This window comes from Sipha flava, unplaced genomic scaffold (assembly GCF_003268045.1).
Source record: "Sipha flava isolate LNK unplaced genomic scaffold, YSA_version1 40_pilon_pilon, whole genome shotgun sequence".
Classification (NCBI taxonomy): Eukaryota; Metazoa; Arthropoda; class Insecta; order Hemiptera; family Aphididae; genus Sipha; species Sipha flava.
Window position 1 is genome coordinate 867,506 of NW_020273126.1, and position 24,314 is coordinate 891,819.

The 24,314-nt window shown below is 25.4% G+C and overlaps 3 protein-coding genes across 4 annotated transcripts; 1 reads left to right on the top strand and 2 right to left on the bottom strand.

Annotated features, from left to right (window-relative positions):
* The first annotated feature begins 159 nt into the window (after positions 1–159).
* Positions 160–1,410, top strand: LOC112688800 (RNA-binding protein 8A). Its single transcript, XM_025562167.1, has 5 exons — positions 160–329; positions 745–888; positions 954–1,090; positions 1,151–1,275; positions 1,337–1,410. The coding sequence occupies exons 1-5, from the start codon at positions 278–280 to the stop codon at positions 1,371–1,373; spliced, it is 495 nt and encodes a 164-aa protein (XP_025417952.1). The 5' UTR covers positions 160–277; the 3' UTR covers positions 1,374–1,410.
* A 2,085-nt stretch (positions 1,411–3,495) lies between these two features.
* On the bottom strand, positions 3,496–10,551 carry LOC112688836 (bifunctional 3'-phosphoadenosine 5'-phosphosulfate synthase). Its single transcript, XM_025562222.1, has 11 exons — positions 10,329–10,551; positions 8,392–8,497; positions 7,099–7,334; positions 6,894–7,032; positions 6,656–6,774; positions 5,118–5,324; positions 4,822–5,049; positions 4,545–4,742; positions 4,277–4,483; positions 3,890–4,166; positions 3,496–3,827 (listed from the first exon to the last, which is right to left on the bottom strand). The coding sequence occupies exons 1-11, from the start codon at positions 10,374–10,376 to the stop codon at positions 3,730–3,732; spliced, it is 1,863 nt and encodes a 620-aa protein (XP_025418007.1). The 5' UTR covers positions 10,377–10,551; the 3' UTR covers positions 3,496–3,729.
* A 6,910-nt stretch (positions 10,552–17,461) lies between these two features.
* LOC112688839 (YEATS domain-containing protein 2-like) lies at positions 17,462–19,323 on the bottom strand. 2 transcript variants are annotated; one of them, XM_025562227.1, is made up of 2 exons: positions 19,177–19,323; positions 17,462–18,319 (listed from the first exon to the last, which is right to left on the bottom strand). In XM_025562227.1, exon 2 carries the CDS (start codon positions 18,297–18,299, stop codon positions 17,505–17,507), a length of 795 nt encoding a protein of 264 aa, XP_025418012.1. In that variant the 5' UTR covers positions 18,300–18,319; positions 19,177–19,323; the 3' UTR covers positions 17,462–17,504. The 2 variants fall into 2 exon arrangements, with proteins under 2 accessions (XP_025418012.1, XP_025418013.1); XM_025562228.1 differs by lacking the exon at positions 19,177–19,323 and adding an exon at positions 18,625–18,832.
* Between the last annotated feature and the right edge of the window lie 4,991 nt (positions 19,324–24,314).

Sequence of the window (24,314 nt, forward strand, 5' to 3'; positions counted from 1 at the left end):
CCTTGATCATAACGCATACCATGGTCAAAAATATCAACATTAAATATATATATTTCATGACCACGGTTATTAAAAATAAATAAACGATAAGTATTCCACACCAGTGGCCGTATGCCGAAATTTCGTTTTTCAGGTTGTTTAACATGTATTGTTATCATTTTATTTGTTTGTAATTTCTCATTAATAGCAGAAAATCTGGATTTCATGTTTTTGGTTACTTAATACTGAATTCTAAGTTTACGTTTAAATTAATTTTGTTTATCAAGTTTAAATCATAATGGCTGACGTCTTAGACTTGAACGCTGAAGAGTTTGTGGAAGAAGATGATGGTAATATAAATGTGTTTTTTTTTTTTTAATGGTTTTTATAAAAATATTGAAATTAATATGGTACTATAACAAAGTTAGGATATTTGTCATTTCATAAATGATGCAAATGATTATTTCTTTAATCTTTACGAATATGTTACACTTAACAACACAACTTAACTTGTTCATTGAATACTATCATCTAACAGTGACTTTTCAATAGATACGCTTTTAATTAGAACATTGTATTAATTTTCTATTCAAATTTTAATGAATTATTTTTTTATTGGGGTGGTTTTCTATAATAAATTCTTTTTTAGACATATTTTATACTACTATGAAAATTGAAAAATAATATTAAATGTACATGCTTATGTGCAATGTATATATATATATATTATATTTGTGTTGATATGCCAAAAAATTATTTTAATAGAGGGAGTCTCTAAACTGAAAGAAAAAGCTAGAAGGAGAAAAGGACGTGGATTTGAAGATAAATCTAAAAGAGAAAATATTAAAGATGAAGCCATGGAATTTGATTCTGTTGATCATGAAGATGATGGACCTGGACCTCAAAGATGTAATTTTATTTATTGTTTTATAATTTTTGTGCATCATTTTATTATATTTTTACAATATTAACAGCGGTTGAAGGCTGGATTTTGTTCATATCTTCTTTACATGAAGAAGCACAAGAAGATGATTTACATGATAAATTTGCAGAGTTTGGAAAAATAAAAAATCTGCATTTAAACCTGGACCGTAGAACTGGATTTTTAAAAGTAAATTTTATTTTTGTATTTATATTTTTAACCTAAGAATTAATGTAACTTTTTTTCAAGGGTTATGCATTAGTTGAATATGAATCTTATAAGGAAGCATCTCGAGCACGCGAAGGACTCAATAATACAGACATTTTGGGACAGCAAATAAGTGTAGATTGGTGCTTTGTGAAAGGACCTAAAAGGTATATTCAAATTTGTTAATTAGGTATAAGGATGATTTCAAAGTTTTTTTATTTTTTTCAGGATTAAAAGATCAAGACGTCGTATGGCTAATTATTAATGAATCAAAATATTAAAAATGATTTTTAAACAATTAAGCTATTTTTTTTATTTACAATTACTTTTTTTAAACCATTTGATTAATTTTATAATAAAACTAATTTATTTATATCTATATAAATAAGTTAATTTCATCTTAGTTTGTCTGCATTTTACAAAAAAATATTACAATATATAAATTTTATTTCTCAGTATAAACATTAAATTATGAAACAAAAATATTTGGTGTTTTTTTATATTAGTCATTCATAAAATTGTATTGAACTATAATATATAGAAAAAATGATACTTATGGTAGTATAACTTATCTAACACATTGAGATATCTAGGTTTTTAATTATCCATTTTCTGTTGTAATACATTAAGTATATAACAAATGAGGTAGGTTATTATATACCTAATAGGAATACCTGAATATTTTCCTAGTCTATAAAGACTTATTAATTTTAACTAATATTTATTCGTTAAATTTAAAATTAACTTCTTAATAGTCGTTTTGTTTTATTGAGGTTACATTTTTAACTTAGAATATATTTTTTATAGCATATTCTGTAAACATTTTACTATAAACCAATAGTAATGTAGTAAATATTAATGAACAATACACAATTTATATTATAATACCCATTGCCTAAAGATATACTTCATATTTCATATACTTTCAAGTTTCATATTTTATCTTTTGTGCATTTAAATATGCATTTTATTATTTGAATAATATAAATAAATAGTTTTTTACTTTTTGAACTTATCAATATTATAAAAATATTTAAGTACTTGTACAATTAATTATACTGAATTTCAACTGTGATGTTTATATGTTAAATTTTTGCTACACTACTATAGTAAATTATTGGTTTTTAGTTGATACCTATTATTGAAATAATATATTTTTGTAAAGATGATATTTCCATCTGGTAGAAAAATTATTAAAAAGTTTAAAACAGACATTAACAATGAAGGTAGGAAATATTAACTTTAAAAAATAATATTCATGTAACCAAATATTGTATTTAAAGTTCAAGAGTTATTAATCTTACCAATAGAAGTGAAAAGTAAAGTCACTATTTGTTTTAATATTTTCGCAAATTACATTTTATTTTGAGATTCAACTTCATTCATGATCTAATGCCTAATATAATAAGATGAATTACATCAAAATTTCAACCAGTGTTAATATTTAAAGTAGAATAATATAGTAAATTTTAAAGAGAATTAAATAATTAAGCTCTAAAATTTTTTTTAACAATTGTATATATATATATATTTTTTGATATTAAAATATCATTCAATTTGACTTCAGGCTCTACCAATGTAACTTAAATGTCAATTTTCTTGTATTAACGTTGATTTCTGTTACTACATTAACAGAAGTTTTCTCAGCAAGTGGTCAAATATTTCTTGATTTATTACATGATAATTGTAATTACATTTGTAATTCTCTTATAGTCATATTCTATCTTTAAAGAAAAGTCTGTCTGTATAATATCTTACAATAAACCTAATTAGTTGGATGTTTTTAGTTATCTTCCCAATTATTGGATACATGGTTGTACTCTAGTAGACATATAATTCAATTATTATTCAGGCAAGAAATCTACTAGTGAAATCAAAAACTGTTAACTTATTACTATATATAAAGACAAACAAACAATTCAATATGTTTTTCTGTTTAATAAACAATTTTTATATTATTATGATATCATTAAAAATATCCTGTTTAATTTAATCATAATAAAGTAATTTTTCTATTCTACAAATACGCATAAACAATTAAGAAATATATTTAAAGTAAAATATATTCAAGTTAAAAAGTTTTATATTAATGGTAACATGAATTAAATTTTAATCAATAATGGTAAATGATATTAATAAAAAATACATTATGATGTTTTCATAATGTATTTTTTATTAATAGTTTTAAATGCTGAAATGTATATAATGTATGATTATAATAATGGTAAATATAAATTAAATACATTTTATAATACTACACAGTTTTTTATGTACAATTTTATCAATTTTTTAGTATAATTGTAATCATTGTTTTTCCATTTAATTTATTGATTTTCAATTAACAACAATAATTATCATTATAATTCAAACATAATTTGTATTATTATATTAAAAATAAGGGCTTTCGTTTTACAAAGCATGTTTAACTGAAGTATCTGAATATTATAACTTCTATAATCTATAAATATACTATGTTTAACACACCAATTATAAACACAAACAAATTATATAACATGAAATAAATAATTCAAATACACATAAATTTAAAAAGGAATGAAAGCATAGTTAGTGATTTAAATGAATAGGAATGTCTGTAGCTCTTTATGGACAAATAAAAATTATTAAAGTTTATTCAATGATTTGTAGTAGTTAGCCAATACCTCCCAGGCTGAAGGAGCCATAAATCCAGCAGGTGGTTCAACACCATCCTTAGCAAGACCTATAAATATAATTGTACATTTGAATATGAAAAACTAATTAAAACATGATTAAAATATCTACCTCTCATTTTCGTGCCAGATATAAAATTGAAGTCATTGTGTCGGGAAGAATCATAAAAGTCCATTGCTTTTTTGGTTTTGTCGTATGCTGCAACACGGAATGGAATGATTTCTAAGTCGGACAGTCCTGGTGCCATTGTCAATACACGAGCACCATGAGTGGGGTCAAATAAATCTCCAGATTGGTTGCTATCAGGATGTGGAACTCCAGCTGGATCTCTACCCACAATGTAAAAGTTTGCTCCAGCAGACATTCGAGCCTTAGCATGCCATTGTACCTAGAATAAATGTTATAAAAAGTAGGAATTGTAATTAAAACAAAAACTTAGGTTAGTTATTTGTTATAACAATCATTTAAAATTAATGTAAATTATACTAAAATATTCACCTCAGTAGGACCAGCATAATTCATTGGTGATGGAAATATAGCTAATACAGTTGATTCTGGATCCAAAATTCCATCTCTGAGAACAGCTTTGTGTTGAAGTATTCTCACATGTAGTGGAACATCATCATCTTTAGTCCAGCCTCCAAGAGGGTGTAATAGTAATACTGGTTTCTTGTACCCACGTTCCAAAAGCTTTTTCTTAGTATCCTAATTAAACATTTAATAATTAATTAAATTAATGTTAGCACAAAGTTGAAAAAAAACAAACCTGCATTAATAGTGCATGACCGTTATGTATGGGATTACGAAGTTGGAAAGCAAATATTGCATCAGCTTTCATTTCTCTCCATTTAGCACGTAGCTCATTTGGTGTGAAGCGAATATCGTCCAAACCGTCATTCCATAAAATGCGTTCAATGACGTCAAGATTTCCACCAACCAACCAATCGCCACTCTCATAAATAATCTAGAATATAATATAAACATATTATTTTGTACCATTACATATAAAATATTATTTAATTAATTATATGAGATAAATGTACTTTTATGTATGGATGATTGGGGTGGGATGTCCCAAATTGACGGCATACTCTTTCTTCTTTACGATGTGGATAAAATGATGGTTTATGAAGTATAGCAACTGGTTTTGAATTATACCATAAAGCAATTTCCTCACAGCCTATTAATTGTTCTTTTTTATCAGTACTTATGGGCAAAACAATAGGAATAGATTGATTAACATCTTCACTAAAACTATTAAAGTGTAAAGTCTGTAAATAATGAATTTCAATAAATTATAATGTTTCAATAAACTAAAAAAACAATGATAAAGCCATACTTGCAAATATTCTTCTTCTGTCATAAATCCATTAAGTGGAGCTGCCCAACCTTCAGCTAATACTTGTACCCATTGCATATCAATCTTTCCAATATCAAGTCGAGGAAGTAATAATGCTTCAGATTTGGTTTTTTCTATCGCATTTTCTGGGACAAATAGTTCAGGAACACGGTCAATATCACGGTTGATTTGCAAAGGAATTATTTCCTGCAGAAAATATATTCAGTTGAAAAAAATTTTATTCAAATTATGATTTGATTTATATCAAATTTTATTATAAAATTTATTTAAACATAAAAAAAACCATGTATCTAAATATTTTTAAATATAAAAAAAGGAAAATTAGTAGAAAGTAAATAACTGTTTGTGTAAGATAAAAAAATTAAAAGAAAACTTTTTTATAAAAAAAAGTAAGCAAAGGATTTAAATGCAAGAATTCATGATTAATGATTACATGTACTAATCAATGTTCATATGTGATTTTGGGGGCACTGTTTGCCCCACTAGCCCATAGAAAAATAATAAAAATACAAGATAAAATTCCATTAATTTATATTTTACTTGCTTTAAAAAATTTTAAGTATTACTTTTAGATTATAACATATGGAACCAGGGGCGAGTTTTATCACTAACCAAGGGAGGGGCTAATGGAGGTTTAATAATTTAGTTAGTTAGTTTTTTAAATCTATATAAAATTTTAAATTACAGAATATGTTTTTGAGTCCCTCATAAGTAAGTTAGTTATTGCTTCACAATAATGACAAATTTTAAATAGTTACATTATTGGTATCAATTTTAATCTGAAACCATTTTAAAATATAGGTAAATACATATAATTAATAACAAAAGTGAGCTATTTATTTATAAAAAATATATACAAAATTGGTACCATATTCATAAATGACCATTGACGATATTTTATTATAATTATTAATATACGAGTATAATAATACTTTGCTTTATAAAATAGATAGCTTAGTCCCAAGGGGGAGGGCTGATGCCCCTTTAAACCCGCCCGTGTATGGAACACCATGTTTAAGATGTTTCATTATTATAATAATTCACAGAAGATTGGTCTTAAAATTAAATAAATGAATACCAACTATAAGACTCCTTTCTATTTTGATTTTAATTGAAACTTATTTTATTTGAAACACTTAGAATAATACATGTAACTAACATGTTCTTGCATGTTAATAATGGAGCAACATCATAATTGCCTTTCTCCTTTAGACAATCTTCAGATTTGCTTCTGGTTGATAATTGTGCATATAAAAATATAAAAAAAAAGGAGAAATAATAATATCATAACAATAAAACTAACAAAATGTAACTAGTTAAAATGTCGAGTAAACCTAACCTAAGAGTAGGTATTATAAAACTACATAATATAGAATTTAGAGTTTGACCTACACCTGCATATTACTCTATTACCTTGCCATATTAGATATAAAATCAAAAAATATTTTAGAATAGGAAGATCCCCGAAGACGTCTTATTGCTACAGTAAACATATAAATATTTGTAATATAACTCACATTTTCTTCGAGCATTTGTACAACTTGCATAGTACTTTCTTCAATGGATAAATGAATTGTTTTAAGAACTAATTCAGGTGAATCTGGTTTTTCATAGACCTGATCAACACCAGTAAATCCTAAGAGTTAAAAGAAGGTATATTAATTAGACTGCAGAATTTATTTTATAAACACAAAAAAAATTATAAATAAGCACCAACTTAGATCTCAATACACTAATAATAAAATGATAAATCACCTTTAATTTGACCAGCTCTGGCTTTCTTATATAAGCCCTTGACATCACGTTCTTCGCAAACACTTAAAGGCGCATCAACAAACACTTCAAAAAATGGTAAATCCGCTTCTTTATGTATTTTTCTAGCCATTTCACGATCCTAATTTTAAACAAATATTATTGTTTGTTACTACTCTTTCAGCATTGATTAGTTTTTAAAACATACCAATTGAAAGGGAGAGACAAAACTGCATAATGTAACGACACCACTGTCAGCAAACAATTTCGCCACTTCAGCCACACGTCTAATGTTTTCCTCGCGATCAGATGGGCTAAAACCCAAATCTCTATTTAAACCAGTTCGCATATTATCACCGTCCAGTCCATAAGCAGGTATTCCTCTGGCAACTAAATATGCTTCGAGTTCGAAAGATACTGATGTTTTACCAGCACCAGACAATCCTAGAAGTTTTATTTTATAGTCATCATCGGGGCTCGTAAGTTCATGCATTTGCAAATCAATCTTTTCAAATTTTACTTAATGCTAAATGATATAAAAACTTATTTCAAGGTACCACGATTAAATATGAGAAGTTTTATTTTGAATTTTTTGGCATATTTAGAGGTTTTACGCCTATTTGGTTTATTCATTCTTATTTCTATTTTATCAGGCATACTATTTATAATTTTGACATTCCTATTCATATGATTATATTAATATGCATTTTTATTCTGGAAATTCTATGAAAGAATAAATATTTGACGAAAATAAAAAAATGCAATCGTTTATAGTATTTCATTACATAACATTATATAACATTACATACAGTCCTTATTGGGCCATGTACGTGCACGTACATTCGATTAATAATATCTAACAATAATAATTATAATTATAAAAAAATTAATAAATAATTCTTGTTAATTCGAAAATTTTTTAAGATTTTTTTTTAAAATGCGCGTATTTTAAGTGCATAGTCTTAGATTTTTTAGCGCATATTTCAATGCATATTTTGGCAAATTTTAGTGTATAAGTGCATGCTTATTTAAGCATTTTTCATGGCATGAACTTAGGAGTCCTAGAAAGGCTGTCCCGAAAGGGGTCTCGGGGGGATATCCCCCCCCCACCAACGAAAACACTAGTCGGCAGTCGGACTTTTTTCATTATACCTTAAAAGGACCTAATTTTACGTACAGAAAACAAATATTACATATTTCGTAATACAGTGTATACACGAATAAAATGTATACAACTACTTATTATACAATATAATATATTATTATATATATATATATAATTAAACTGTCAATTTAAAGAGCGTGCGACACTGAAACATATATACACATAGTTAATTATACTACATATATCGAGTAAAAAAATTGTAGTCGGCATTTTTCATATTAATCACCCTCCCTTGATTTTCATCTTCGGGGCGGCCCTGAGTCCTGGTCATTATAAAATTGCTATAACTAAAATCATGTACCTAAATAAAACGTGAGTCAGTAACTGTCAACTGACCTGTAAACCAAACAGTGCATCCCCGGAATCCCCGCACGTTTCCGAGAACCTGTCCACGCTTATCACGAGAAACGTGATGTTTTTGAATTGTAACATTGGTTGCCACCTGAAAACAAATTGTAAGGACAAATATTCAAATAATCAAAAACTATAGTAAACTTTTTTAACAGAATTATAACGATACATTTTAGAAAATAATAAGCACTTAAATTCTTTTTTATGCGATAATTATTTCAAAAGCATTTACATGAAATTCCAATAAGTGTTGAATTTACATTTTTATTTATTTTTTTTAAAATCTGCAATTTAATTATTACAATAAGCAAAGGTATGGTAATGGTGAATAGGTGGTCAATAAAGCTTGAGGGAATAATTCATCCTTTAAATCCAATGATAAAATGCAATCATCAAAATAAAAGATCAAATACATAAACGAATAAAAATAATAAAATTAACTATTCTTACAATTCCCAATTTTCTCCTTGTACATTGTTTAGTCTCAAACTTCTCAATAATAAATACAGTTTGGCATTTACGTACGGATTACATTACACACGCAGCACACCACACTCTTAAAGTCTTAACACTAATGTCGTCAACAATAGATTAATAACATTTTGTATTTACAAATAGGTATTAAAAATTTAATAATTTAATTTTTCCACGGGAAATGTTCAAATGACAATATTTCTATAATATAACCAGAAATCCTAAATTAAATATATTAAAACAAGGGATTTACGAATTTTAAAATAAAATATGAACGCGCAAATAGTTTAGAACGTCATAAAAATAATATTTCAAACATAATGAGAATAAAATAGCAAGTCACTTTACAAAAAAATTACTTCCTGTAAAATATTCTTAACTTTTTAAATAAATTATAATATAACATAATATATACAAATGACACGTCATATCCATAATAAAATTTCAACGTTTTATGATCTATAACTAGTTTTTAAATTAACAAAAATATAATTATGTCATTACTGCGCAGGATGATAGGAAGTGTTGTTACGAAACTTAAATTATAAAGACAGGAAACAAATCTGACTAATGCTCGGAACCAAGTATACTGAACTGCTTTCTCTGGTGAAAGCTAGGTAACCTTCATACAAGTATAATTGTACGGAAAAATATTTATTATCAAAATATTATCTTTAAATAAATAATCAAATTAATTATTAAATTATAATTAATAAAATCAGTAAAGCTTGTTTATTAAAATATGTTTTTTTTGTTATTAATTTATTTTTCATCAAATATTGCAACTTAAAAAGCCAACAATTATGATACAAATAAAAGAATAAGTTAATTAGAAATAAAAAATATTTTCAATGTTTTAAGGGAGGTAAAAATAAAACAAAACTAATTTTTTTTAAAAAAAATTTCAAAAATAATATTTACAAACATTTATTAGGGAATGTGAAATCCTGTTTAGGCAGCAAAAATAATTGTACTTCTACAGTTATAATGCCTAGAAAAAATAAGTTTAAAAAACAACAAATAATAAACATAAAATAATAAAAAAATTAATTAAAAATAAAATTTTTTAAATGGTTATTACATAAAAATAAATAAATAAAAGCTTAGCCTGGAGTATTATTATATTTAAACAACCAGTTACGAATTAAAAATTCATCATCGGGTACCTATACACTAAGTCAATAAAGTTGCGATTTTTATTTATTTATTTAAATATACTATTTATTTATATATTCGTTTACGAATATTGACAATTTACTAATTTTTGTAATATTTTATTACTTAATTATTTTTTAGAAGTTAGTATGAAAAAGTAATAGTTCTTATAAATTATATAATAACCCAAATAACAATATAGAAGATTGAAAATCTAGTTGTATTTATTAAAATATAACTGTTTAAATCAAAAGCTAAAAGAGTCCTACAAATGAAAATGTTTAAATACGTACATTTCTGTTTGGACCTCGAACCGCTTTGGGTCTTGAGTTAACAGACATTTCAAATTAAAAACAAAAATTATTTTAAAAATAGTATTTGTGTACAATATTATTGTATTTTATTTAAAAAAGAAAAACTAAATCAATTGATGTATACAATTATAAAAAAGAGAACAGGTGGTTTGGTTACGAACAAGACGAGCGTGAATTTCGAATTGATCGGATGACGACCGAAACACTGAGATATCTATGAGACTACCGAGGAACCCCTTCTTTTCATTGACCTCTATCGTCCAATTGTAAATAATCTCCCACGAATAATGTATTCGCCTCCTCAATGTCTTCTGACCAATGAAAATCCAAAATTTTCTTATAAAATACATATCTCATACATCTCTATTAAGACTCTTTTTCAATTATTCTATTTTTTTCTGTAAGTAGGTGTTTTTAAGCAGTATTTAAATATAACAATATTATTTTTTTCAAAAATTCTCTCCAATCCAATAAATAATTTAATCAATAGGAATTAAATTAATCTAATGAGTGTGACGGTCACACATGAGAAACGCTTTTACATTACCGTAAACTTTAAACATTAATAGAAAATAATTTATTAGAATTGACGAAATGTTTATAGCACAAGCTTTTTATAAACATCAGATTTATTAAATGGCTATTTTTCATTTAGCTATAAAATATTTGAAAAGTTTTACATTTTTATTTTTCAAATAAAAATAAAAATTAATTTAAAAATACTATTTATAACGCGGGGTCCTAATAAAAATATTTTGAAATTATTAAATTAATAAGTTTATTCAAATACCTATTTATCAAGTACTCTAATTTTGGTTAAAAATAATTTACACGGCTGCAACATCAAAGGTTTTCAAAAAGTTAAGTAAAAAAATAATATTTTATGTTCAACTGCTAAACCCACAGTATGTATATGCCTACCTATATTAAACATAACAGTATAACTTCCTGCTGGGTTTATGTCAAAATAGTTATCAATACATCATTAATCACCATCAACACTGCCAAATTGCTATTTTCAATTATTATTACTATTATTATAATATGAATACTGACGATATTATATTTCGGCAACACAACAAAATCAAGGACGTATTTTAGAAGTGAACAATAACTGAGTACAAAAAAATAGAGTTAACTTGCCGTGAAAATTCCATTTCTGATTCCAATATGACATTGTACAAAGTTTTTTTTTCATCAAAATAAAATAATACAGTCAACGATCAATATCAATGTCAATATCGATTCAAAAAAAAAAAAAACAAAAGCCCAGTTCTTAAACAGCACGACATCATACCAATATATCATAGCAATTAAAATATATATTAATGAGCATTCAAGAAAATAAAATAAGCCAGTGTTTAAGATATTATATACTGTTATAGTGACTATTTAAAAATATTTATCGCTTCATCTTAAAATTTGAGACAATATTAATGAGTACAAAGTAATTTATTGTATAGAAATTATTATAAAAGCAATATTTATGTAAATTTATTAATTTTAATGTAATTAGAATCTTATTCGCATGATTAAACTGATGGACTGTTTAATTAATATTTTTACAATAAATATTTTCCAATTAAAGTAAAAAAAAAAAAAAATTGTAACCAAATTTTCTATTGGTGTATAAAAATTATTAAAAATAAAGAAACTAAAAATCCTCAGAGATCAGATGGATAAATCTAACTTTTAACTCATAATGTCATAGTGGTTAGCACATGTAATAATTTATTTTAATTTGAATAATTGTACCATTATTAAACTGAATTGATTTAGATTAAAAGACATTTTGTATAGATGTACCAAATTAAGAGAGAAACAGTAACAAAATTCTACAAACTATCTAGATCTATAATTAATATATATATATATATATATATATATATATATATATATATTTAATGTTACTAAAATATCCATTTTTTAATAGATATTTTAATAGGTACCTTAATATTTTAAAATACTATATCTAAATAGTTTATTGTCTACAGCGAATTATTTTATTAAAACAGTTATATTTTCTAACAAAATATTGGTCAAAAAATGAAAAAACAAACATATCAACTTAAAAAGTTTCTTAAAAAATTTAAATTTAGAATTTAATTATAAATAATTTAAAAAATTATATTTTATATTTAGTTTTATCAAAACAAAAATAAAAATGTAATTAATTTTCTTGTTTGAATTGATTGACAGAATTTTTTTTAGATTTAAAAGTTATTAACTCAGGGACTATAACATGACCTGGATAATGCTTACATTAACCAAACATGTTCTGTCATCCCCATGTGGTAAAATGATAAACGATTAAGTATGATTTTTTTGCAATCAGATCATTCATTATGCGTTTATAAGATAATATCTGAACATGAATGGTGGAAAGAAAAAACCACACGCAGACAATAATTTACAAGGATTTTATTCTTATTTCTTTAAAGTAAATAATTAAAATAAATAATTAATGATTAATAAATAACAATTCATGTCACTATTTTTATTTGAGTCTTTTGTGTGGGTTTCTTAACATGACAAAATGTTTGGCTAAGAGAGAGGGATAGTAGAGAGAGGGTTAGGTAGGGTTAGAGTGGTATAAATGGTTTTTAGTATATTTTAGATAAACTAATAATAATAATAGTAGGGAAATGCTGAACGTGTATAATTGAGACACAACATTCAAATACTTACTCTTCAAGCATTTAAATATATTATAATGCTATAACGCATAGTCCACAGTTTCCCACAACATAAGACACTAGTCACAATAATATATTATATTTCATATATAAATATTATACTATATTATGTATAATATAACCAGTATTGTACATAGATAACCAAAATATTATCTAGATAAGATAACGGATAATACATTAAAATTTCATCTAGATAAGATAATAGATGACTACTTAAAAATGTATCTGGATAATAGATAAAAGACTACATTTATCTAAATAAAAAACAGATAAAACTAAATAAAAAATTTTTTTTAAACAATTTCATTATTCAGAACTTACATTTGTAAAATGGTTATATTTCTATGAATAAAAAATTAATTATTTATTATGATTTAATTGGTTTAAAATAATCTTAATTGATTTTGCTAATTTAGACAGAAAACAGTACATAAACCAATTATAAATAAACTATTTTTATTTTCTTTTTATTTTATTTTATTAATTAGTTTACAGATCAAATTAATTTATTATAATTTAAATAATGTATAATTAAAAATGTACCTAGTTTTATAATTTTTACGATTTAAACATATACCTAGGTATTCATGGATTAGAAATCTACATAATACTTTCTATAGATGTATGTAACTCTAGTTTGTTATCTTGTAATATTCAAATTTAATTTAATGGTCAACAGTAATGACTCATTACTTTGTTTTCGATTTACACTCAGTTAAATGCAAATAATAGTTTCAACTCAAGTTTGATTAAATATATCATAATTTTAATACTATTCCATATAAATCCGTGTATTATCTAAGTGTTTATTATTCCTCGTTTCCCTTCTCATAAAAAAAATTATCTTTTTCAAAAATGATCTTGATAATTTATCTTAAATAACCATTTTATTTAAAAAGATGGATAAAAAGATACTTTAATTATTATTATCTAGATAAGATAAGAAGATTAAAGTTTTTATCTAGATAATGCACAACACTGAATATAACAATACCAAAGTAACATCACAAGAAACCTCTAAGCAGTGGTGGACTGGTTATTGAGGAGCCTAGGAGGTTAATCAAGTATTATTATCACATTTCAACAAATAAATATTTTTAATTAATAGTTTCAATTCATTTTTTTTTTATTTTAATTTTTTTGTACTTTTTTACAATAATGTTTTACAAAAATACTAAATTTAAATATTACATTTTTATACAAGTATATATAATTTTTATTAAAATAACACTCCCTAGCCAGTCCACCCCTGCCCTGAAGGTTTTTAGTCAAAAAGTGGAGCAATTATTATTTATAATTATATAATCAAAGAGTTGGATAGAACTCCTTAACAACAAAAACATACTCAGTAAACGAAGAGAATTACTGAAATCCATCAGAACAAGATGATGAAAAATTATGGGTCATATATTGAGACACGAAAATTGACGAACTCATAGAATAATAGAAGGAATAATTGAAGGCAAAAGGGACCGAGGACATCCGAGAACTTTATTTTTCAAACAAATGATCTCCGAGGCTAGACTAATAAGTTACACCAAAATGAAAAGGCTAGTTGAGAACAGAGAAGAATGGAAAGCAAATATACAATTGTAAAACCAACCTTAAGGGTTGAATACCAAAAAGAATATAATCAAAATACTATTATTAGAATAAATTAGTCTTTTATTTGTAGAAAGATCTATACATTTTCTACAGTTGAGTATTTATAATATTGTACAGTCATTAAATAGAATAGTGAATACTAGGCAAATATTCTGCATATACAAGCCAGATCACTACTGAAGTAAATATAAAAAACTGATTCTTTTACAAACATTTTTTTCTATAAGAATAAAACAGGATTTTTGTGATATGTTTTAAAAAGATAAGACACACACGCAAATATAAACATGTATTTACAATGATGCAGAAAATATTACAATTATAATAGAGGATTATTTTTCATAATAAAACTACAGAATTTAACAAGTTAGATATATCCCAACAATTATAAATAAGGTATATTTAGAGACTTAGGACTTAAGTGTTAATAGTTAACTTAGTTTAATTAATATTTAATATTAAATCAATGTAGTATTAAAAAATTGTTTCAACTTGTAACTTATTAAAACTGGGTACTTACTGTTCGACATTTGGATGAAAATTCTGATTTTTGACTCATTATTAAATAAATAACTTTAATTATTTGAGTTAAATTATTTAATGCTAAGCAAAATATATCATAATTAAATACAATTTAAAAATACACTTTTGTCCAAAAATATTAATAACAATGAAGTGTTAAACATTAATGATATATCATACCATAAACGATTTATTTATATAATAAATTATATATAAATAGGTAATAATATTTCTAACAACTGTTACACTAAGTTATGGACCATAATGGACTATGGTCCACCCACCTTAAGTCAAATTAATGTTTTTCCTCTGTACGTAATGCGTTTCTAATCTTTATTATTGCCAGATAAGAACAAAAACACTCAGCTGTTTATATCAGTTAAAATGGAAATTACGAATGTTGACAATTATGAAAAATCAATAAAATATTAAAATATGAAAGCTTACAATGATAAAACATAGGACCATTTATAATATGGTTTATATATATCGTAAGACTGCTCATTGACTATAAAATTATTTTAAATTGAATTGAATATTTTTTACGGAACAAACTAAAAATATTGTCGTGGTTAATGACATTATTTATATAAACACATACTCTTTACTTAACCAATACATTTAATCTCAGGAAACGGACTTTAATTATTTCTTACGTTTTATTAAATTTAGTATTTAACATTTTTAAATAAAATAAGTTGAAAACATACTCTGATTTTTAGTGGATAAAATACTTTACAACTTTTATCTTAAAAATTACTATCCTATAATATAAAATGTATTCATAAACTCGATTAAATTTAGTCTAATTATATAAAAATTTGCAATAAATAGTTATTATTAAAATAATATAATTCTACTTAATAATGAATTACCAAACATTTATAAGATTATAAATCTTGAAAACATAACATATTAAACGTATATTTCAATACCCTCTTTTAATAAATAATTTATTTTATTTTTGTAATTTCTATGTCAAACCAAAGTTTCTTGAAATGTTCCTTTACTAAAGGCTTAACCAATATGTTTGCATCAGGTCTTATATTTCAATGTAGGTACTGTAATTGAAACAATTCTTCAACTCAATGAAAACCTATATCTATCTACTTGTTTCTATTGGCACTAACAGGTTTTCTATGAACTATTGCAGTTATAATTATAAGGCCCCCACATTTATTTTGGTCTACATCTGTCCTCTATACGACCATATTCTTTTGATTGAAATACATTTTTCCAAATGCATGTTTATCTTAAATAAATTTGAAAATATTGCAAATTCCTGTAAAACATTTTTTTTTTAATAGGGATTTGAATTTAAAATTTTATACAAAAAAAAAAAATCTTCTCCAATTGATATTGCTCAGAGCAGTTTTTCACATACAGTAACTAATTGATTATTAAAAATTTCAGATAATACTGCAACATATATAATAGTTTTGATCAGTGATTTAATTTAAAGCATTGAATATATTTTGACTTGTTTTAAAAAATGTATCTATTACTTCATCATAATTTATTTATATATGGTAGTTGCATATTAAAATAATAGCATATTATGTATTCAACAATCTAAAGATCCAGATGAATAATTATACATTTGTAGTTTGCTCCAGAGACCAAAGTGGGGCCTTCAGATATATGTAGGCTCCGGGACCCACGAAAAATCAGTGCAATTGCACCACTTGGTACCCTACATGGGCGGTGCTACTGCTTGTTTCTCATATGCAAATTCTGAATTTTTTAAAGTATTTTGGTAAATTATATAAAATTACAAAATTGTTACCATATTGTAATATCAATTAATACACAACAATTGCAAAAATTACTCTAAAAATAAAATTATTTGTTTAAACAACTAAAATTGTTTATTCAATTAAGAATGTTTAATAGATACTATAGAGACATAAGTCTGAATTTGTAATTTCAATTTTGTATTATTATAACAATATAACTTTAAAATATGATACTACTTAATTTACCTTTAAAACCATAAATAAAGTATTAAAATAATTAAAACGTAATTAATCAAAGTATAATAATATAATAAATAATAATTAATAATATAATTTCTCAAAATATTAGAAAATGGGGCTCGTGGAAAAAACTTTGAATTCTAATTAAACATAGTACAAAATACAGGATGAAATATAATGAATGCATTTTATTTTATTTTTATTAGTTTATAATTAGTATGCATTATATAAATTAAATTTTTATTCACAAAATGCAATAGAATATATATAAATACAGAATACCATGTATACATATTTAAACATAAATAACATTTAAATACATATGATGAATTATTTATTTAAAAATGTGATCAGTACTATTTGTGTAGTAATAATTTATACTTAACAGTTTGTTCCCTAGCTACCATTGGGATACCAACTGTTATGTCTTTATCCAGACACAGTTTATGATATACATCAGTTTGAACATTCATGTTGCCTTTAAAATATAACCGTAAGCGAACTACAAATTCACCCCATCCATGCCTGGTTAATGAAAATGGTTTCTGAACCACATCTATAATATGATTAGGTTCATAAGATTCGTGTAAGAAATATGTAACTTTATCAATGTATATTAGATTATCTATTCCTTCTTCAGCATTACGCACATAAACTGTCCATTTGTATTTCATTTCATTATCAGAATCATTGATTTTGACAGTATTTCCTATAACATATGTTAAATCAGTTAACCCTGTACCAGGAACAAAATTTAAATAAGGCAATGCATTATGTAAAATGGGTTTGCTTATTTGTTCAATGTTGCTCAAAGGTTCATTTTTTATTTGGACAGATACATTTTTAAGATTGGTCATAAATATACTTAAATCCTTAGCTTCATCTTCACAATCTAAATTTTTGAGAATAGCATCTCTTTGAACATTTTTTTGGCCTTCAACATTATTTTTCATTTTAGCATAATGTGAAATTATGATGCTTCTTCTTAATTTTTTTAAATTAGCAATACATGAGTAAATATTTTGATCAATTTGTTCTAATGTTTGTTTTTTATTGATTATTTCACTTTCCAAATCTTTTTGAACATTAGCAATTACTTGTGCCATTTGATCAGCACTCAAAGTTTTCAAAACTTTTTCAATGGATTCCATTAAAAACAAAACAAAATTATCTAAAAAAATAAAGATAAAAAAAATTAATTTTATTAGTAGAAAATATTTTTATAAGGTAAGTTTTCATTTGTTTTTAAATAATTACTAACAACACATTAGATGTAAATATTGCAATATAGTTATATTCATTGAATAATAGATATAAATTTTTTGAATTTTTTATCAATTTTAATCAAAAGCACAACTAAATTTGTTAAATTATTTAATTTAATGATATTATTAAATATATTTGTTAATGTGTAACTAATTTAATAATTTATTATAGAAATGTTTGTTATAAAGAGTAGTCAGATAATTGAATTACTTAGTCTAATGTATGTCCTTCTCCTAACATAAACATCCGCAGACCTGTATCTCAGGGAGTGCTTACAATTTGAGCACTATCTTAACAAAACATGCTTGTATATTTAATATTGTAATTAGTCGCAATGAATATGCTTTCCTTGAATGATGTATATTTTTCTCAGATAGTTGTAATTATTTATGATTTGTAATTTTGTAGTTAATCGTAGCTGTTATTATTTAACATGTAATTATTATTAAATAATAATTGTAAACATATACTTATTACAAATACCCACATAAATAGAATATTAAATTATGAATATCTGCATAAAAGTTTCTTTAGATTGATTTTCATGTTTTTGAATAATATAAACTATTAAAAAATTTAACAAAAATATTAGGTAGAAGATATTACATAAAAAGTTGTTTTTAAAATATGTCAAATAAAAGAATTAAGTTTCAAGAGTATTCCATAAGCACTACTCTACTTGGTTAATTCAATTTATTAAATATATTAATTAATTGTAAAAAAAAACAAAATTTGTTTAATATGAAAAATGGAATAACTTACTTATCCAGTAATAGGTATATCGGGAAAAAATTTTTTTTTAGACTTAAGTCAGAAAATTAATTAAATATTATATTAAGTATACTAAAAATGTTTTGATGATGTATTTTTATGAACTACACATGTTGATTAAAACTAGTTGAATAATAACATTTGTTTTTAATCAATGATATTACACCAATAAGTTAAAAAATATTTTTTGTGAAAATTTTTTTAAAATTTTAATTAAATTAATTTTTAAATTATTCTAATATTATCAGAATTTATTTATTTATATTATCTCATATAACTCAAGATATATAGATAAAGGTTTATTTATAAACCGTGCTTAAAATCCATAGACATAATATATTATATTATGTCTATGTTAAAATCAGACAGAATATCACCGGTTGGCGGGGTTATCACATCTATCATCTTGGCAGTGTTGTAATTTCTGACGACATTAAATATGTTTATTTACTTTATTATAATAATTAGGGAACAGATTTATATGTAATAAAAATACAGAAATATGTACATACTCGTATATATGTAAGTATAATTTAAAAAATATGTGCTAAAAACATCCAAATATGTAGAAAAATAATTTAATTAAAAAAAAAATATATATATAATTATTAAATTATCAAAATGGTTAGTTGCATTGAATTATTGCAATATCTTTTAAATTATCAAATATTAAATGTCGCCTATTAGATCTGAAAATATTTTTAAAACGGCTAAATGATCGTTCAACATTAACCTACATCGGTTAATTAAAGCATATTTGAAGTGCATAATATCAGAAAGCGATAATTCCAAATTTTTAGAAGGGTGTCTGCCACTCATGTCATTGATTGATTTAAAATCAATATAGCCTGTAATTTTTTTCTGTAACAGCATGAATTTTCTTTTTTACAACATCTATTGGTCCGCTTACGTGTTTTCATTTTTCAATCGTTGATTCGACAATTTGCATACTATCATTCAAGCACATATTTTTTTTCTAATTTTGTAAATGTATGCGCAATTAAACTAAAACTCACTGAAATTAAAATTAAATTAGTTTTCAATGTTTCATTTTGCATAATATTTTGAGCTTTTCTAATAGTGATAGAAGTTACTGGATCTAAATTTGAAATAATTTCTTGTATTATTGTATGAAGACGTGAAATGATAAAATATGTTTAAAAATATTTACAAATTAGTGAAATATGTAAAAACATGTATAATAAAAGTAGCATCATATTAATAGGAATGATTTAAATCATGAACGTTTCTTATCGAATCTTAAATATATCGTTTTAATAAAAATATACATTTACATATAAATCTGTTCCCTAATAATAATGTTGTAACCATAGGCGCCAAGTAGAAAAGGTGCTCGGGTCTTCGAGCACCCATTGAAAATATTCATTGGGTGCGGAGCACCCAATAGCCAATATATTAATTATAATAAGTAAACCGTTATCACCACGTTCATTGTATATCAACGACTACACAGTAAAACCTCGTAAGTCAAAATTAAAAAAAAAAATTTTCTTTTGTTGGATGCACTGTATTTTTCTGTACCTTTTGATTTCTCCCGGTATTTTCATAAGATTATATAAACCTTTTTGTTTTATGTTCATCATCAATTTTATAAAAGTGACAAAGGTCTTGCAGTTACCAGGTTACCAGTTATTAACCAGTTTATAGAAAATTTAGGGAGTGAGAGGAAAAGCCCCTCACTAATACTTGACGTCAGTGACACACATGATTTTTTCGGGGGGAGGGATGTTATTCTATATATAATAATTTACTATAGAGATAAATATGTATAGCCCTGACATTATCCTAGGTCTCGGAGAAATTTCGAGGGGGGTTGAGATCCCTTACCCCCTACAACCCAGCGTGCATCACTGCTTAACATTGGTAAGAGCAACCAATACATTTTTGAAAATTTGGTGCCTATGGTTGTAACCTAATTATCAGGGATCGGGACTGTGCATTTGCAAATTTCAAATTTGCCAAAAATTTGTTCGGAAAGCAAACAGAATAAATGTGATTCGTTATAAATTTATTTTGTGGTGTCTAGATTTGAAATTTAAAAGTTTTTTGCGTATATTTATGCATACCTATTTCCAACTTTTTTCTATTATTGCATATGTCTTAAATTTTTATTGCATATTTTATCTTTTCTTTTAAATAGATATTTTTAAAATTATTTAAATAACTAGCCGACCCGTCACAGCTTCGCCCGTGATTGATTGTTTATTTTGCCTTCGGACTATGATATGTAGAATTTTTTATTCAAATATTATTGTTTAATGTGATCGGCAAGTAAATAAAAAAAAAACGGTTAATGAAAACGGATTGAAATTTTTCTAGCGTTATAAATGATAAAAATAAATACAGATAAAAAAGAAATAATTTATGGTTGATAAAGAATTTGATTGAAGTTGATGAAGAAAAAAAAGAAAAAAAAAGAATTAAAATAAGAATTTTATAAGACTTCTGAGTATATGATGTTTTTTGTTGTATTTCCTGTTGAAATTAAAATCATAAGATGATTCGGGTCCCCAGTTCGAGAAAATGCCACGTATAATTGCCCATGTGAAAAGCACTCTGTACGAAGATCTACGCCAACGTACTTGAATGTTTGACCTTGCGCTTTGTTTATGGTAATGGCAAAAGAAACTTTAACCGGGAATTGAAGCCGTTTGAAAGAAAACGGCAAGTCAGAGAGAATCATGGGAATTCTTGGAATAAATGCAATTTCTCCTTTCGATGGCCCTGTAAGAATTACGGCTTCTATAATATTATTTCGCAACGATTTTATTTGTAATCTTGTACCGTTACATAAGTTTGGTGGTTGAAGATTACGTAATAATGTAATTGGAGCACCAATTTTTAATTTTAGCTTATGAGGAGTAAATCCCGAAGGAGAAAGAGAATTGAGTAATTTTTGTGGATAATGAATGACATCATCTGTTGATGTCACTGTATCAATAGATAGATATTCACGTGAGTGTCCATCGAATTTTAGAAGGATGATATCATTAATTTCTCCTGCTGTTACATTTCTCGGAGAAATAATAACTCTTTCACATAACCACTGATAAGATTTATTGGACAGATTAAAAATGCCAGGATAAACTGTAGAAATCAACTCTTCCACGTTATTGACCACCCGTCCAATCGTGTGATTGACAGAAATGTAACCATTTTCATTTTCTAAAGTTCCATTTCCAATTTTCAACAACTGTGCTGGAAAAATATCGTTCCCTCCGCATAAATAAACTCTCATGTTTGTTCGCAAATAAAGTTTTTCAACATAGTTCCATATAGGGGAAGATTTTAAGCAAGCATTAACGACATCAGCTCGAGTACCTTTAGGGATTACTGGTAAGGTTTGACGGAAATCACTAGCGAAAATAAATGTTATGCCACCCATAAACTTATTATTAGGGGAGAATGGGGAGAATATTATGTTCAAAACATTTCCATTATTTTGATCGAGTGATCTCCCTAGTATGACATTATCTCGTATCTCGATTATTAATATTTCAATTGAACATTTCGAATGATTATTTCGAGTGATTATTTCGAGCCATTTCTCAATTATAAAAATGTCTCTACTACTTATATTTCGATTATTGAAATCATTCGATTATGCCTATCACTAGTCTACCTAAACGTTTTTTTAATAAAGAGCCCAAAAATATTGTAGGCATCCTTCGAAATACAGGTCTGCGCACGCCTATAAGTAGTACAGTACGTATGGTACAGTCACATGCACACATAATAGTTAAATATAATAAAACAGTATTTCATCAACGAATTAAAATTTATAACCTTTTTTTTCACTACTTTCTGAAAACGAAACATTTTAGTAGCCCGAAGATTCTTCAGGGGACAACGGGACAAAGATACGAGGAACGGAAAGTTTCGTCACCTTATGTAAACGCTAATGCAATCAACTTTGAAAACCTTTTAATCCCTTTTTCCGCTCCTTAATATTCAAATTTATCAAACCCCTATTTAACTTTTATTATAATACTCAGTATAGTTTCAACTTTCATGACGGACAAATATGCGTAACTGGTTTATTTCTTATTTCAGTTTTCTATCTTGAATAGACCTTTTGTTAACGTTTTTGATAAGTTCACTCTCATATTTTCTATTACATTAAAACTTGTTTGAACTAAATTCACTAGGTACACAATATTAGAGTGCATATTTATGCTAATAATAGTTACTGTATATTTCAATATGAATAAATCACCGTTTATTATGTATAGAGCTAAACATGATTATTCACTCACGGATATCATGAATACCTTGAAAACTATGAGAAATGATATATAAGCCATTAAAATTAAATTGTTAACTCAGAAGAATACATCATCAGCCATTTTAGCTCGAATGGATACTTTTACAACTGAAATAATTGCTTTGAAAAAATAAAATTAAGATTTAAAAAAGGATGTTGTCGCTTGACTCTAAATGTGATATTTCTGGTATTGATTCAGTTAATGATATTCGAAAAAGAGAGGGTAAATCTAGTTATATAATAATTTTTTTTATGGATGAATCTAATTGTAATGAAAGGAAGTTGACCTGCTCTTATTAAGAGTTAAAATATAAATGTTAGTTTCATCAGTTGTTAGATTAGGTAAACAGTCCAATATACCTAGATATATTAGAATACATGGAAAACTACGAATCTAAAAATCGTCAATCATCAAACGATGTTTTTATTATCATTAAAGAAGGAACGGAACCGAAGAAATGGGTTTGATAATGGAACTTGGTTTTAGGAGAGGACGTTCTGATGAAAATAATTTACTGTTGTGTATCCTGTGAGTTTTTTTAATACTCTTATACATACTATGGAGTCTGGTAGTCTATTGTTTTATGTTATTTACAATCAAAACGTTATATAAATTTTGTGTTTATCGTTATTCAGAATTAAAACGTTATACAATTTTTGCGTTTAACGTTATTCATAATTAAAACATTATACAATTTTTGCGTTCATCGTTATTTAAAATTCAAAAGCATTTAGATACCTGTTATAAAAGTACACAGGCCGCAAATTAAAAGTGACTATGACCTTTTTTTGGGGAAATGATTTCCCTATTTTGAGTTTTAAGTAGGTATTGTATAATTTTATT

Excerpts from the sequence above, each read along its gene's own strand:
- LOC112688800 (XM_025562167.1), top strand. The coding sequence starts at position 278 with ATGGCTGACGTCTTAGACTTGAACGCTGAAGAGTTTGTGGAAGAAGAT. Across the intron at positions 330-744 it reads GTTTGTGGAAGAAGATGATG|AGGGAGTCTCTAAACTGAAA; the intron begins GTAATATAAATG and ends TTATTTTAATAG. Across the intron at positions 889-953 it reads TGGACCTGGACCTCAAAGAT|CGGTTGAAGGCTGGATTTTG; the intron begins GTAATTTTATTT and ends CAATATTAACAG.
- LOC112688836 (XM_025562222.1), bottom strand. The coding sequence starts at position 10,376 with ATGTCTGTTAACTCAAGACCCAAAGCGGTTCGAGGTCCAAACAGAAAT. Across the intron at positions 7,335-8,391 it reads ATGCACTGTTTGGTTTACAG|GATTGTCTGGTGCTGGTAAA; the intron begins GTCAGTTGACAG and ends TAAAACTTCTAG. Across the intron at positions 4,484-4,544 it reads GTCATGCACTATTAATGCAG|GATACTAAGAAAAAGCTTTT; the intron begins GTTTGTTTTTTT and ends ATGTTTAATTAG.
- LOC112688839 (XM_025562227.1), bottom strand. The coding sequence starts at position 18,299 with ATGGAATCCATTGAAAAAGTTTTGAAAACTTTGAGTGCTGATCAAATG.